Raw genomic sequence first — 17,464 nt, 5'->3', positions numbered from 1 at the left:
CCCGAAAAACTCGAGCCACAATGGAAAAATGGCGGCTCATTCAGGGCCATGTGGAGTTCTCGGTACAGTTCTCACAGTGAAATCGACTGATGGGTTTCTCTAAATAATATTGAAGCTCAACGTCGATACATTATCTGTCAGCTACTAAATTAGTGTGCACCAAAAATAGAAAAAGAAAGTAAAAATAGTCTAATCAACAATATCGAGCTGGTTTGGATTCTCTCGCCCGTGAACAACCACAGACCTCCATGTTGAATTAGGTGTCCGTTTGGAAGTTGACCAGTGACCCAGTGAAAATGAGCTTTTCCTCTTATCTCCTAATCAGAAGTCAATAACCAATGACTAAAAGCAGACAGAGCAGATACACACTGCATAAGCATGCAGGCACAAGAGAACAAACCCTCATTTATGGATGAAGATACTTTTAATGTCTTATTTTAGGGTTTGAACTCCTCCAGCTGAGATCTAGGAACGAGAACTCCAGCAGTGAGGCCTCTGTGCTGTTTGTGTAATCCTCAGTCCGGCCTTCAGGTGGCAGCCCTTCGCTCCTGCAGCGCACAGACTCTCTCTTCCTCACTGACCCTGCCTGCTTTTAGCAGCTGGGTTCCCATGGCAACCCCAGTCAGTCCATACCACTCCTCTCTCTCTCTCTGTCTCTTTGTAAGCCAGGCCGCACTTGTATCCTTCCATTCCCAGACTCTCCCATACATCAACACAAAGCAGAACGCTGCTCTGTGCTAGTGCTAGCTTTCTGCATTGTAAGTGTGCCACTGTGTGTCACTCTGTGTGTGTGTATATTAGCATGTGAGTTTGTCAGGAGGGCACAGTACACCTCAAGCTTACAATCTAAAGATAAGTCAGACGTTTGTGTGGTAAGTTTTGTGTTTCTGACAGACACTGAGCAGGTTTTATTGGATCAAAAGCACAAATTCAGATGAAAGGTAAAGAGTTTGGAGAATTAACAAGAAAACAAAGCATGGGGCCTGTATTAGCAGTCTTGTGAGATGAGCAAGGCTGCGATACCTCAGTATGTAAAAATTATACGCTGTTGCAAAGTAGCAACTGATGCAACACATCCTCTGACCGCTTAAAAATCAAAACAAATAACATTCTGGCTTTTTGTATGACCTGTTAGTAGTAGTTGCTCTTAAAGTGGTAAATCAGGGATCTGGAGTAATTTGATGTGATGTGACAAGAAGAATATCTGTACAGGGTGATGAGTGATTGCAGACAAGAGCAGCAGAGTGACAGGCCTAACTAAGGTTCCCAGTAGGGCTGCAGCTATTGAATATTTTAGTATTCGAGTATTCTACTGAAAATCCCATTGATTGATCGAGTAAACGGATAAAATACATTTTTGTTTAGTTAAAGAGCAGTTATTTTTCAAATGAAATTTTTTGTCTTTAAGAAATAGAATTTTCTGATACAGCATGTCAATAAGAGCACTTGCTTTGGTAGCTCCAAAATTTGTAAACACATTTTGACACATTTTTTGTGCCTTGTACATCTCATCAAATGTTGCGGACCCAAATGGTACCTGTTTCATAGAATGACCCATTAGTCTCCAAACTCCAGAAAAGAAGCTAGATTTGTTGCTAGTTGCTATTTTGTATAAGAGTTAGCTTGAGGGGTCTGAAAACTCTATTAATATGGCCTCAGCTCTATTTGAAATACCACTCTTTGATCTTTTTTAAAATTAAACGATTCCTCGAGGCAGAGAAAATTACTCAAGTAATTTTTGTAATCGAGTACCTTGAATCATCCAAGGAATCGTTTCAGCTCTAGTTCACGGCTTTAAATATCATTAATCTCAAACACAAAAGTTCATTTTATGAGGAATAGTAACCATTTTTGTCAACTTTCTTAATATAATGAACTGCAATCAGTGTGTGTGTGTGTCAGTAGCAGTTTCAATGTGTTAGCAAAGTCCAGGTGGGAACTAGCTTTAGAAAAAGAGGCGCTCAGACCATCTAACCGTTTAAACTGACATTTAAATTCTGACTAAATGCCATGTTAACAGTTAAGATAACACTTGGAAACAGTCAAAATAGAACACAGTGTATGTAACATGGCTGCAGAGTCTGTAGGTGAACAGTGTCCACTTGGTTTGCTGATTGAGGCTAAAGCCAGCAGAGCTAGCACAGCCCTCGGCCCTTACAGGGTTAAATTTCACAAACCATTTTAATCAGACACAACCTACATACAGCATTAGAAATCCAAGAAAAAGAAAAAAGTTAAGATGCCTGTATTTTAACAGCATAGCCATGTTGACCCAAAAAAACTTATACGTGTTTCTCTTCCAGATGAAGGCTCCTTCCTCTAATTTTTTGATTCTACAACCCACACACGATATAATATTTCAAATCAAAATGTTTCCAAAAAGCTGCCACATGTAGTGTACTTGTTTGAAATCCAGGTAGTAGAGAATTTCAGCACAGAAATAACATAAAATCAGCATTTCAGACCTTACTTTCTCTCTGTTACTGTTTACTGTTTAGCTTCCTATCATGTTAGCCGCCTCTCTGTGGGTGCACAGGGTAACTGTGAACGTGCAGATGATCTCGGAGATGTTGTGATAATCATTTCATGTTTTTCAGTAAGCTCAGGAACTTCTAAAGTGCCTACCTCACCATTTAATTACCTGTCAGTCATACTGAGTACATGTGTTGTAGATAAAAATGTCAATCCCAAGTGTGAACAAATTTTTGTTCACAATCCCTCATAACAGCAAAAACCATTTGTTCCATAAAACTTTAGAAAGGTAAAAATAAAAATTTTGGTCTTTGACAAATTGATCAATGAACTTGTTTTGGCTCTAGTGTTTAGGCACCGGGAGACAAATGAGCAGTAAGTTCAGAGAGTGCATTACGCCTTTGTTTAACTAAGCTGCTATAAAAACATGTCAGGTGTGGACGAGAATTAAATATCTAAATAAATATTGCTTTAGAGTTCAGTGTCACTCTGAAGAACCACAACAGCATGCAAAGAGGAACCGGATGTTCCCTAAACATGAGATATTCTTTAGTCAGGATACTTATCAAACTGCAGAATCTCAGGTCAAGAATGACTAAAACAGTAAATCCATGAACCAAACTGTGAACCACAGCGAGTGCTGGAGATATGTGTTTGCTTAGGTTAGCTTCCATGCTAAGTCCCCTTGCCTGGCCTGATGAAACAGCCATCAGCTCATGCCGTCCACTCAAACAAACTGCTGTGACAGAAAAATATAAAAGGTTTCTATATATAGCTCTGAGCCCCTTCTGACCACATTCCACAAGAGGTGAAAGTTGAGGCTTGTTTGACCAGCGGTCGAGGTGGAGAGAGACCTTTTGCCTGGGTGTGGCTGGGGACAGCTCACTGCTAAGCTCAATGCTAACTGGGGCCTACAGGCTAAACAACCTGAGCTACAGCACTGAGAGGGAGAGGGAGAGCAGGCGCTGAGGGCTTGAAAGGCCCATGTGACACAAAACATGCTAATATCAATGCTAAACACATGTGGTCATGTGCTTTGTGATGGATTTTGCACGGCTCTGAGTGTGCTGCTGCTCACTCTGATAGGCCAGCTCGGCAGCAACAGGGAGACAGTGTGGAGCTGGGAGCCCCTGTCATGATTAGACAGCAAAATGTCTCCTCGCGTGTCAAACCCCGCTTTGATCAATTCAGCCCCCCTTTCTCTAGCAGTGGCAGAAATGTTTTAACCGAGCATGTGTGTGAGTGTGTGTGTACATTTCTGTGGAGTAGGGGGAGACAGAGCAAGCAGGAAGGCATATTGATGCCTTCATACACTCGCAATGATTTGTTTTATGTCAAGGCATTAATAGAGGAGAAGGTATGGCCAGACAGCGTGTAGTCGCTCACACACACACACACAAAACCAACACAGAGGCGTTTTGTGTCTCACCTTCTGCTACTGACCTTCCCTTTGTTTACAGCGCATTGCCGGGATACTCCCTTTGATTCGGCTGCGCACACGTGACCCTCCGCCAGTTTCTGCTCTGCAGTGCTGCTGCTAAAAATAGCCTCAGCTTGCCCTGGCTCCACAGCTAGTTTACATAAGCTCTAAGGGGGGTGGGGGGTATAGGGAGTGGGGGGGTGGTGGTGGTGGTGGAAGGGGAGGGGGATAAGGGGGGGGTTCAGTGAAGAGAGAGAGGAAAAGAGGAAGAGAGGAGGAGGAGGAGGAGGGGTGTCTATGGACGACCATTCCACAATCTCTGAGCAGGGAACCTGCAGCGCCACTGCTGTCCTCCAGCAGTCTGTGCCTTTACACTCTGGTCAACAGCAGGGTGTATGCATGTGTGTGTGTGAGAGAAAGAGAGGAAGGTATGTGTGTGTTTGAGTACTATATATGTGTGTGTAGCCGTCACACAGCACCAGACTCACAGATATCCGCCATTCACCAGGCTTTCTCTGTGTCTGTGTCTGTCCTTAAAATGGACGCACATTTTAACCCAAAAATAAAATCTATTTTTAGATGCCATTCTCCTCCTTTAAGAGGGACATAAATTTCCCTTTTCTCTCAGCTGCACAATGCCATACATCAAGGAGACATCACTAAAACAGAACACAAACCTACAAGCAGCTTAAACACGGCCTGATTTAGCTCATTTGCTCGACATGCTCACAGGAAATGTTTAATTTGGATTTTCATGCTTCATGATACGTGCTTGAAAGTGGGTATCTTTTGTTTTTTTTTTAATGATCAAACTCAACAACTTAACCACACACAGGCCAGCGGAGCCTCTGGTCTCTAGTAACCAAATAAAAACAAACCGATGCTGCAGCTAATCTTGTGACATGTAGCATGCTATGCTAGGTAGCTTGAGGCTTTTTTTTTTTTTAATTGTATCAAAAACGCCCAGGCAAAGCTTCTCCAAAACCCACAACTTTTCGAGGTTGAACATCAACTGTGCTACAGAAACATTCACCCAACAGACGAAAAAGGCCATGAAATGACTGTAACTCTTAATCTCAGGCCCTCGTGTTGAACTTAAGATGTTAAATGGGGTTCACAGACACACTTAGGGGAAGCTTCATGGAAGGAGCAACATGTGTTCTCATGTGTTCTGCAACATCCTCTCTGCTGTCGCTGCCTGGCCTCAAGAGAGAACCGGATAGATAGACAGAAAGAGAGACAGAGAGGCAGAGAGGGAGCACGAGGGACAGTGGGAGAAAGAGACAGAGAGAGACTCCCACAGGGGGCTCTAACAACCTTAAGGACAGTGTTTTGTGTGGAAGAAGTCCCACTGAGCTTCCAGTAGATCAGATTCTACAGTTCTGCTCAAAGCCACTCCTTCCTTTTCCTTGGAAATCACGCACACAAAAACACATCTTAACACACACACACACGCACACAAACACACACACAGTCATATAGTGCCCTCTTTGATTATTCCTCAATCAGCTGACAGTAGGGTCATCTGATTTTAGCACAGTGAAACAAAGGTTTTTGTTAATCTGGATTAATGTCTTTGTTTACATTAAAGTCCGCACAGACCGAATTTGAAATGTGCTTCAGAAAACGATTGAGTTCGGATCATCTTTTTTTAAAAAAGGCTTGAGGCAGGGAAACAATTTATGTCAGAATAGCAACAAATGTTCACCAATTCAAGCGAAACCATTTTGGCTATTTTTAAGAGTTTGTTTACTGACAGCGGCTGAAGCAGTCAACAACATGAGAAGGAAAGCGTAACAGATCCAAACACATTAACAGATCCAAATACATTCAAAAGAGCCGATCTGCATTCTTTCTGCTGCTCTCTAACAAACGCATTTCAATGAGACACAAACAAGGATTTATTTATACTGTATTCGCTGCTTATTTTCTTTGTAACATTGTTTAATTCATGAAGCCAGCTGTTATGCTGCCACATGATCCGTCATGTTTCGTCACATATTTTCTTTCAAAGAACTTCTGAGAACTTTAAACAAGATCATATCTGACCATTTAAAAGTTATGAATTATTCTACTGAAGTGCAAATACAGTCACTTTGGTGGCTTAACTTCTACCAAAGTAAATTTCTTCAGTCTGTAAAGCTACCCCGGTCAAAGTGAAGATTTTCATTTAAAGTTTAACAAAAAAACAGTGCTTTACATCAACACCAGGCTTGATGAAGGCTGAGTGTTGAGGTGTGATTCTTAAATTATGGAAAGCGCTCTTTTTTTCAGACTTATATTGAAGTACAAATACACAGAGACTATTAATGTGCCACGAACAAAGCTGTGGCCTGCTGTCTATCTCATTATATATCTCAGGTGTTTGATTTGTGACACTAATGTTTCAATGATGAGTTTTTAACCTGAGAGAGAAACCGGTGAAAAAAATGTATAAACTTTATAAAGTTTATTAAGCTATTTCAGCACAAGTATGCATATTTTTCTCTTCCACTTCAGCTCTCCTGCTTTTAAGGTGCATACATCCAGTTTCACAGTCCCAAGAAGGTTTGACATCTAAGACATGAATGTAGAAAGTCTGTGTCCCATGTATGTAACTAACAAAGTGAATATGCAAAAATAGTGATAACCCTGAGTTATGAGCACATACAGAAAGCAGACCTGGTCATAACCAGCTCCTTCCCTCAGTGTCATCCTGTGCACATGAAATCAGTTTAAACATTAAGAAATAAAGCCCATTATCGGTGACAGAAAAAGGCAGCAGTGACATGCAGCCGGTGTATAAATATCGCTCTCTCGGGCTCTTCCGTGAACAGAAGAGGCTCCTCATTGAGGAGAGCCACTGTTTGCAAAGCGTAGCCCCTCTGTTTCTGTAGGCCCTTCAGGGGCCGGGGCTGGCTGACAATGCCCGCCATTCTTAGCACTTTACTGCCTCAGATGACTGTGTCAGTGGCCCCCAGGCTGGTGACAGAGTCCCGTGACCAGCACTACATCCCAGCCCCAACCTGGGCCAAGAACCAGACCCAGCCTGGGATAAGTGTAGCCACAGTCCCACCTCTGGAACCCCAAGATCACTTAGAGCTCCAGCTTTGCCTCTCGGTCATGAGACAACAAATATATCACATTCTGGTGTGATGATTCCTCTAAACCTAAAACATTGTTTCATTTAGCATAAAAACAGCATGATTCATCTTTAACTAAATGTTGGCAAATGTTTATTACTTTTTAGGGAACGGAAGGTTTGAAAACGTGAGTTTAGTGTCTTCATTTAAAAATAACCTCTTTGTTCAATTTTTTCCTAGCTCATCAAAGAAATCTCTTTTTTAAAAGAGGAAATGAGAAATCAACAAGCAACAGTTACTGGCTTTCTTAGTTAGAAGATAAATATGAGTTATTTTGCTCATTTACCCACTTTTTACAGAATTTATGAATTTTTACATAATACCAGATCATGAACCCCCTACAGTGAAGCTTTGGTGCTTTTTGCTGTTTCACTGTCATGCACATTAACTGGACTTCCTAAAGTTTATTTGAAATAAATTCATCTTGTGACTGCAGATGAAAATTATTTCACTTTTGTTCCAGGGGAGTCAAAACTTCCCAGAGAATTCTTAGAGTTTGCCTTTAACTCTGTTTCCATGTAAACCTTGTGAGGATTAATTTGATGCTAGGAACGAACCATAAATCATCTGACATGTTTCTCAGTAAGAGCGGTCAGTTGTGCTGTCCCTAAAAAAAAAAAAAAAAAAAAAAAAGCATTCAGACAACTACACTTGCTCTGGTTAAGATCACAAGAGTTGTGCCCGTGTTCTTGCTAGCGGGAAGCTAATTTGTTATGCTAACTCAGCCAGGACTAAAACCTTAACTACACATGTTAACTAAAGCTAGATCTGCACGATACTGACATTGTGAAGTCTTTTATCTAAGAACAATGCATTGCAACACAAATAAAAGTATTTAGACCAAACAATTTTAGTTAAATTTTTTTTTCCTATACATACCAGCCCTACAAGACACAGGAAAGTATTAAAATCTTAGTGCTGCAGTAACAATGTAAAGTACAACCTCAAGGTTTCTGAGTATCTCTTTGCAACATGTTGCTCCTGAGTCTGAAAAAAAATAATCTAAACTCTTTATTTTATTTTTTCAACATTCAAGTAGCACTGTTTTTTCTGAGTAAAAAAACATTCATTATGTACACTATTATAATTAATTGTGTTTAGTTTGACTGTTGTGATGTTTATCATAGACGCTCACATTGCAATACAGATCGAACTCACTCAGCCCTAACTCAAAGCACAGGATCACAAAGCAGCTGTGGCAAAAAAAAAACCTTTTCCATCTGAATTTGGTTCAGCTAATTTTTCACCAGAGGCACACTGGGAAACAAGTTTCTAGTTGTAGTCTGCAGACTGCGACCCTGCACGATAATCCGCCTGTAAAAACGTAGAGTAAGGCACAGAAATGTCATGAAATGCAAAGCTGGTTTTAAAGTGTTTGCAAAGTCTTCTGTAGCGTGATAAGCCAGAGCCAAGTCCTGCCGTCCTGTATGTTTTGAATTCATGCATGTATTTACTGTTATGTCTGGTGTTTTGACCATAAACTCTGGACGGGATTGTGGAGAATAATAGCTGAGGAGGGATTATCAACCAGTTGGAAAAAAACACGGATGTACAATATATATACAGTTAGTGAGCCTGAAGCTATCATTTATTTATTTTGAGAATCAATTCACTGCCAAATTGTAGATTAATTGATAAACTGTCTCAAGACTTAAAAAATTTCCAAGGCTTGGTGTGACACTGTAAGACTGATTCAAGTCCTGAAGATATCCAGTGGAAAAACTCATGCCCAATGAAGACGTCAAAGCAAGGCCAAGGTTGGTCATCTTGTTTGAAAATTGTACCAGAAAAGAGTAAAAGGACACAGTTCCAATTCATAATGTTGGTAATTAGCTGCATTGCCCTCCATTTATTTTTTTAGATTTAATGGAAAGCTTGTTTTGAAATGTCATATCAAAGGTTTAACACTCATCCAGTCATTCAGATCATATGAAGCACTTACAAAATATCTTACGTTCAAGTTATGAACTTAAAAAGTTTGTTTATGGTAACAATCAGCTGTTTCATATCCTTTTTTTTTCGATTTGAGTTCGACATCCAGGGCCTCCCTCCTCTTATTCTCACTGTTGTTGCAGTCTGGCCGTCCCGTCCCTGAGCACAGCAACACACAGAGAGCTCAACACCATCCCAGGATGAATCTAACGCTGTATTACAATCAAACACTGCACCAACTTTAATGAAATTAAATATCTAATGGAACCTTAGTTTAATAGTTGTGTCATATTTGCTAGAAAACAGCCACAAACACTCCACCATAAGGCAAATTAAAAACAAAAGGAGCAGGCCCAGGAGTTTGGAGTCATTTGCGTGTGAAAAAGTGTTTGATTTTGCCGTTGACACATCCAAGGCATTGCAATGGAACCAGCCCGCCGCTGCTGAAAATAGCTCCTAATCAATCAACTGGCAGACACATATCTGTGCTCTTAAAACGTATAAATGTGCGATGCAGAGGGCAGATCAATGGGTGACAGGATTCCAAAAGCATCAATATGGACATGCTCTTTGGCATAACAAGCGCTCGCCATGGGCACCTGCTTATTTCCTGTGCCTCTGTCCGATGGGCTGTCCTGCTGGAAAAAATATCTACCAGAGCAACAAGGTCTGTGAAGGACAACACAAACCAACAGGCAAAGGTAGAAGAATCTGGAAATCAGACTCATTTTTACCTCCAATGTGATCTTGTTCAGGGGCTTTAAAGACAATATTTCTATTGTGTTTGACTGTTCACATGTAAGGTCACCACTTGCCAACCTGTTCCTCCCACAAGCAACCACAATGTAGGCCAACTTCCTCTTTGCTTTACTCTCTGTGACTACAGCACTTTTATCACATTTGTAACCCAAGACATGAGCCTAAACATAAACACCAGTCTGTGAAGCTTTGATACAATGAGGGAGAGCAGGTGGAGAGAACAAAAGTAAAAGAAATGAAAGCTCACTGGACCAACTCCCTGGACTAGCTCAAACAAAGATAAAACTGAGGAGAGAGGAGAAGCAAGCACATAAAAAACGTCTGTACTCGACCCAGAAAAGTAGCTGAAATGACTTTCTCCAGCCTGATTCAAAAGTTATGAACTCATTTTCACCTGGTTAGCTAGTCAGGCCGTCTATTACTTACCACAAGTTAGTCACTGAGTCTAGAGCAGTCAAGGGAACAACAATAGGTCTGTGCGTGTGTGTGTGTGTGTGTGTCCACAGTATATTTATGTGTGTTTGGGGCCTTTACACACAGACAGGTCTGCTGCCATGTAGGACAGAGTATCTACAATTCATGCCTTCCATTCACATAGTTCATACAGAGGTTAAAAACAGAGAGGAAATAAGTGAGAGGCCACAAAATCATTTCCAGACATCCATTAAGCACGATAAGGACAGAGGAGTATCCAGATGATTCTACCTATCACTGAAGTCTCTATTTAGGGAAAACAGATTGCTATAAAAAAAAACTCAAAATTCCCTTCCACAGTTCTCACAAGATCAAAAATTACAAAACTTCACCCCTGACAAAAGAAAAAAAAATCAAAACTAAATTGAAATAACGCTCCAGAAGCAAAAAAAAATAAATTTCAAATGTTCAAGATAAACTTCCAGCTCAGAGCTGAACTGTCTGTTAACTTGATGAGGATTTGTTGGCAAGTATTACTGTTAACCAATCCTGTTACCTGGTTATTTAAACACTTGATTCAGATTGGTCAAAACCCTGTGACAATAGTTATTAATTCAACAGCAAAAGAGCTGCCAGATCACACACATCATATCAAATCCCTCAGTGGAGAGGAGCCTGGCACATTTCACCTCTGACACAGTGACAAAACTGTTACTTCCCTTTACTCTAATTTGCATAAACACGAATAACCACAGACCTGCTCATAACCCATTATTCCAAACTGAAACAGCAACAAAACAGGCAGAAAAGCTGGGATGCAGGAAATGGAATGTACTGAGAAGAAAACTGCGACAAGCGTACAGGTTTTTTTTTTAATCAGCCATTAAACTACACAGCAATTAACCTCTATGACAAAAATGCTAATTACAACACAGAGAGTTACGGTGGACTGATCGACATCTATTCATCAAAGCCTGTTCTTTATGATCCTGGTTAAGATCTATGACTCTCAAAAGCCAAATTTAAAGCACTTTGTTTAAATATAAGTTATGTATGCACCAGTCAAGTCCTGGTATTGGTCCAATACAGACTTAAAATGTGCGATCAGATATAACCAAGAGCCAATCCATAGAGCAGACGTATTCAACTCAGCTCCACACTCTTCTGTGTTCACAACAACCATATGCATGTTTTACAACATCAACACGGGTAGGTAAAAGCTAAAACAGCATAAAGGCAGATTACTACAGCGGCTCTGCAGTTAGGGGGTATTTCAAGCTAGTTTTGCTGACAGCAACATGTGCAAGTTTAATTCCTCACTTATCCACAGCTGAGGTTTACAGTTAAATTATAATTCCTGGTAGTGTTGGAGACCTACTCCCCACACATTTACACATCCATAACACCACAACATAAAGAAACTGTCTGTTCAACTTTAATTTTGTGAAGAAAAAAAGTAAGAAAAAAGCCTGAAATTGCCAAAACATAATTCTCAGCCTCATCCTCATGTCAGAAAATAGAGAATGTTAAATTCATACTTGTGTCAGATTGGATAAATATTGGTATTGGTATCAGGACTTTAGAAGCAAATCGGTGATAGTAAGAGACAGCTCAGCTAACAGTCAAACTTGAGCACAATTTGTTTTATGTGGCTCGACAAGGAACCTACAGGTACACAACTGATCACCGATAACCGATCTTTGAAAAGCCTGACCTGCCGATACTAATTTTGGCCGATACCAATTTTTATTTTTTATTTTTTATAACTGACAGCTATACCTTCAATGTTCCAATCTTATTTTATTGAAAATCATTGAACAATACCCGTGAAACAACAAAATCTTTTTGTTTTAACTTAAACAAAAAATAAAGTGTGCTGAGTTTCAGGTCTCAGAGCAAAAAGCAAAAATGGCTGGCAGTCAGACCTTCCCGGAGGTATATAAGATCAGTTTCATATGTCAGGATGGGCCGATCACCCAAAATCAAGGAAATCTGTACCAATCGATCGGTGTATGGCTGATTAGCAGAGCTAGTACCTCATTGCAGGTTAGCTTTGCAGGAGCCAAAACCCCAGCTAGAGGCAGGCGACTGCTTTGACACAGCTAAGACCTAAGCTTAGGCCTTTTTTTGGCCCTACAATCATCAAAGTGTTCACAGTTTAACCAACAAGATGACGATGACTGTGTTATGTCAACTAATGTACAGGTTTCTTAAGTGGGGATAAAATATTAGGGACACTTCTCTTGTCTTTAAACACATCACCACATGGTAGAAGTGTTGTAATCTTCAGATATTTGAGTCAAAAATGGTAGCTTACAGTGAAACAGGAAACAAAAGCAGTAGGGATGCACAATATCATCGGCACAATATGGGTATCGGCTGAAAAAAGCTTCAAAACACGTTTATCGGTATCTGCAGATATGAAAATTTCTGCCGATAAGCACAGCCGATAAGGTGCTATTCAGTTAGGATTATTATTATTTTCCATCTGAAAAATAAGCTCCTTAAATAAAATGTAGCACTTCAATTATTTGCACTGCAGAGCTCTGTGTCTGTCACCAGGTTGTTACAGTAGCTCTAAAATAATCAAATGCAACTTGGTTGTGTTAAAAAATGCATTGTACATTTAAAGTTCATGTGATCTAAAGAAATTATTTTTCTGTATTTCAATACTGAATGCCTTGAGTTTGAAGAAATAATACATTTCTTATTTATGGTAAAATCAAATGTTTTTTGTCTTGTTTTATGTGTGTTTCTTAAACAGATAAGACCATCACAATAAGAGTAACGTATGAATTCTAGTGCAGGATAGACTTAGCTTTCTTTACAGTAAAAAAAAACAAACAAACTTGTGATTAGCGGTATCGGTAGCGGCCAAAAGGGGTTTGGATATATCGGCATATTGGATATCGGCAAAAATCCAATATCGTGCATCCCTAAAAAGCAGACATCAATGCAAATACAAAGAGCGCAAGTCAGTAAAACAGACAGTCATATCTCACCAAGCTTAAATATCATTCTATGCAACCACTCTAGGCCAATACACAGACTTATTAAAACTGTTCCCTTTCCACTGTCTTCATTTTGCTCTGTTAATGTTCACTCATGTCACAGGACAGATGTATCATCAGTGCCTCTGTTGGTTGTGAGCATCAGTGCTTTCAGTACAGAATATATTTTAACTCATTTTGACAGTCGGGCGACCACTGCACTGACAGAGCTCTAACAAAGGCAGTCAGGAAGCAAGTTTTAAATGTTTATGATTCTGGGATATTATGTGGTGTCATTATGAGACTGGATTATTGACTAAAATAAACACAAGATGCTTTTTTACATATTGTGCAGCCGCACAGCAAACAGACTCGGAGCAGCAAAGACAAACACAGGCCTTGGACTGTAACAGCTCCACCTTACAGATTCATGTGACTCTCCAACCATCACCTGACTGTCTCTCTCCTCTTTCTGGAAGCCGCTGTCAGGCAGGGAAACCGAGGAAGACCTGACCCTAAGTCAGATTTATGTCCAAGGGACGGAAGATATTCAGGAAAAGAGTACAGAGACTGTTTGTCTACGTGCTATACCATCTTTAAAACATCTCAATGCTACACCCATGTAGAAAGAGCTCACAGATCGTTGTAAAAACAACAACACGGTATCCTCAGCCACTGATAAAGTGTGCCTTTGACCGAAACCCTGACAGATAAAGGGAGCCAACCTTTGTGATGGGAGGGGATTTTCAGTGGGCTGCACTTCTGTTCATAACATGTATGTCCTCATATTTACATGTGAATCCAGAGGTGAGTCAGAGAGGAAGCAGAAGTAGAGCGCTGTAATCAGAGTCACTTTACATATCCAAACTTCCTTTTACAGGCAGGAGGACGGGTCCTCCACTGTGTACAACCAGCACCCTATAGTGGCCCAAGGACCTGTAGGAGCCCTTGTAACTATCTGGGGCATCAGTTTCTGCTCCTTGCCACACATGCAGTTATCAGTATTACCTAACTGTGGTATCTGGAATGCAATTGTGTTATACAGATTGTAGCCAAAATCAAATCTTGACCCATATAACTTTTATCCAACCTTAGAGACTCTAAAACTGACTCCACAAGTAGGCTGTTACCACTGCGGAGACGAAAATAGCAAATCCAACTTTTTACAGCTTTATTACATCTTTACACGCCTCACCACACCAATGTTACATCAGCACACTTCCAATGAATTAAACAATCAGGTAGCTTAACACAGGCCATAGCAGACTTTGCATATCCCCATGGTGACATGATACAAGCAGTCATAAGGAGATATATGTCGAATTTTCCAAAGCACTAACACAACTGCTGCTTGCCTTGCCACACCCAGAGTAAACATATCTCAGCCATATTCATATATGAACTGACAGCAGCACACAGCGCAAAGCTTTTAGCCTTTAAACATGAGACACGGAGGACAGACAAAGCAGGGATGTGACAACAGTTTACAGACTGTAAAAAAATCCCACTTGTCTCTATCTCTATTTATTATAGCTGCAAGAGTGACCCATTACATAATGCAAGTAGTTGTGAGCATTCTTTTAAACGTGAAAGTTTCCAAGGCTCAAAATCATCCCACAAAACATCTTTTAAAGTTTCTGAACTCACTATTGTGCACAGTCGATGAGCTGGTACTCATTGGACCTCTCAAAGCAAGCCTTCACTCCTTCGTCGTCCCACAGCTTCTTTGCATGATCAAAGAACTCCTGCAGAGAAAAGAAGGAGAGATGATGAGAAATAGACAAAAGATGATCACATGTATTCTAAAAAAAAAGAGAAACTTAACATCCATAGAAACAGTGTCATGATGGACGGTCGGAGTCTTTGAGTTCATTCATACATACAGTGTGAAAGCACAGGGAAAAACCCAGAAACGACAGAGTCATCAGTCTGTACTGCTCAGTCCAGGCATTATGTAAAGAAGAAAATTAATTATATCTAGATTAAAATGTTGCTTTATTGTTTGAGTACTTCCACAATTTGAAAACCATCAAGTAACTGTCTGTTTCACCTTGTCAGAGGTTTAACAAACCTGCTGCAGAAGTACAGGTACTCTGACCATGTGTCCAGTGGGTTGAGGCCTGAACCACACGTATATGGATTTATTCCTAAACGCACATTTTTCTGTCCAGTTGGGCCTCTCAACCACACAAACACGGCGATTTCACCCACATAAACAGAGATTTTTAAAAACGGATAAAAAAAGTGAAGAAATAAATATCCGGTTGAGTGGATCCGTGTAGCGGTGTTAAACGGAGCTGGTGTTGACGCGATGATGTCAAGCGCATCTGCGTCGACTGCTTCTTATTCATGTGTTTGACTGCGCATGCTCATAACGTTCTTCTTCTATGGTTTTCACATTTTGCTAACCTGCCAGGCTGCCACTTATCGGCCAGGCATGGCATTGCAGGCTTCAGAGGCGATCGTTTTCAGTTTGGCCTCTTCGTATGGACAGAGATATTTCTGTGGTGTGGACGGAGATTTTTCTTAAACAAGGACAAAGATATCCGATCAAAAAAATATCCATATACGTGTGGTTCAGGCCTTAAGCTACACAGAAAAGCTAACGTGAGGTGGCTGAAGGCCAAATCAGACATACAGGTCTAAAAAATATCAACAAAAAAGTGTTGTGAGTTGATTTGAATGATCCACAGGACAGAATCCTTAACATGATCTGAAATGGAAAAAAGGAGACTTTGTAGACACTCAGATTGCAAAATGTGGCTTGAAAGTTGATGAAACTCTCACTCTATGATAACAGAAGAGATAAAATACTTTCAAACAACCTCATGGAAAAAACATGCCTTTATTGGAAATGCATTTTGAAAATTTGGTCAATGGCAGTGTCCCATCCAAAACATACATCAAACTCTAAATGAGCGGCTATCTCAATATCCTAGACATTCAGAGCCAAACTTGTGTTAAAATCAACTTTTTGAGCAGCTAGTGGCTTTCTCAGCATTACTATTTGGTGGATTTTCCTCATGATGCTGCTTTACAATGTGATTATTAACAAAGTATTAAATTATTTGAAGTTCAGTAGATTTTGAATATTACCACTTTGTTTTAAGACATTTTTTAAGTAGCAAAAGCTACAAAGAAATACAGTACATCTAACTCTAACAGCTGAGTGCTACATACTGCCACGCTCATGGACATTTCAGCAGCAAAAACAGTAGCAGGAAATATTATTCTCCAAGTTTAAGGGCTGTGTTTAACTTGAATACATGGGTCAACATTTTAGGAAGTAAACTTATTTGCTTTCTGAGCAGGTTTTTCTGGTCTGTGTGATACATATGGGGCTGGATGTGTTTAGCCTAGCTTAGCTTACTCATCGACATGATGGGAAAGCAGCTCGTCTGCCCCGTCTCAGGTGACAGAAAACGACTGCAGACACTTGTGGTAACCATTTCCTGGTTAAGAAAAGCCTGGTTTGGCCTGAACAGGAAACTCGACTGAAACCTGCTCTCACAGACCCCATGTAGAAACCTGCGTTTCAGCCAGAGAGGCTGCACAAACCTGCTGATAGACACACACACATGACAGTACGATGGAGGCCAGAAAACAGTGGCAGCTGTTAGATCTGTTGTGTATGAATTCAACCTGAAGACATTTTAACTTATAAGCTGTAATGATTCTGGCCTCTGCTACGTTATCACCAAACATATTCAAGTTAACACCATTCTTCTCATTTTTCTGTGAAAAAGACATATTTCCATCTTTTTAATCCCGATGATTCCTTAACAAATAAATAGATTTCAAAATTAGAATCCTTGGTATGACACTATTTTTAGGAATCCTATTCATGGTGCGCGCACAGATAAACAGATCAAATGGTCATACAAATGATTAAACTGCTGGCCTCTACACTGCAAAAAATGAAATCTTACAGAGTGTGTTTTTGTCTTATTTTCAGCAAAAATGTCTTTTTAGACTAAATATGAGCCACATTCACTTGACAAATCCAAAAAAGTGTCTTATTTCAAGTTATTCAAAGACAAAAATGAGGTCTGAATTGCTTGTAATGAGTAAAAAAATGTACTTGTATCAAGACATTATTGACAAGCACATTTCTGAATGTGGCTCATATTAAGTCTAAAAAAACATTTTTCACTGAACTGAGACAAAAACACTCAGTAAGATTTAATTTTTTGCAGTGTATTTCTTAAATCTTAAAGTTTCTTTTCATTCATGGCTTTACATGACTTTCTGAGGAAAATCCACACAAAAAACACCAAAAGGTGATATGTTTACTTGTTCTTCACATTAAAAATGATACATCTGTGGAGTAAAAATTTACAATGGGGGGACTTTCT

The 17,464-nt window shown here is 40.0% G+C and overlaps 1 protein-coding gene across 2 annotated transcripts in view; it reads right to left on the bottom strand.

Moving 5' to 3' along the window:
- The window catches only part of gnal2 (guanine nucleotide binding protein (G protein), alpha activating activity polypeptide, olfactory type 2), a 55,928-nt gene that overhangs the window by 16,749 nt on the left and 21,715 nt on the right, over window positions 1-17,464 (bottom strand). For both annotated transcript variants that reach the window (XM_074688725.1, XM_074688726.1), the window contains exon 5: window positions 14,757-14,854. In XM_074688725.1, coding sequence (XP_074544826.1) covers window positions 14,757-14,854 — 98 coding nt within the window. The remainder of the gene's footprint in view (window positions 1-14,756; window positions 14,855-17,464) is intronic.

The sequence above is a fragment of the Halichoeres trimaculatus genome, unplaced genomic scaffold (assembly GCF_033239565.1).
Source record: "Halichoeres trimaculatus isolate MK-OKI-2021-1 unplaced genomic scaffold, fHalTri1.1 fHalTri1_scaffold_15, whole genome shotgun sequence".
In the NCBI taxonomy this organism is placed as follows: Eukaryota; Metazoa; Chordata; class Actinopteri; order Labriformes; family Labridae; genus Halichoeres; species Halichoeres trimaculatus.
Note: the sequence above shows the minus strand (reverse complement) of the source record. Positions and strands in the feature narration are given on the sequence as shown.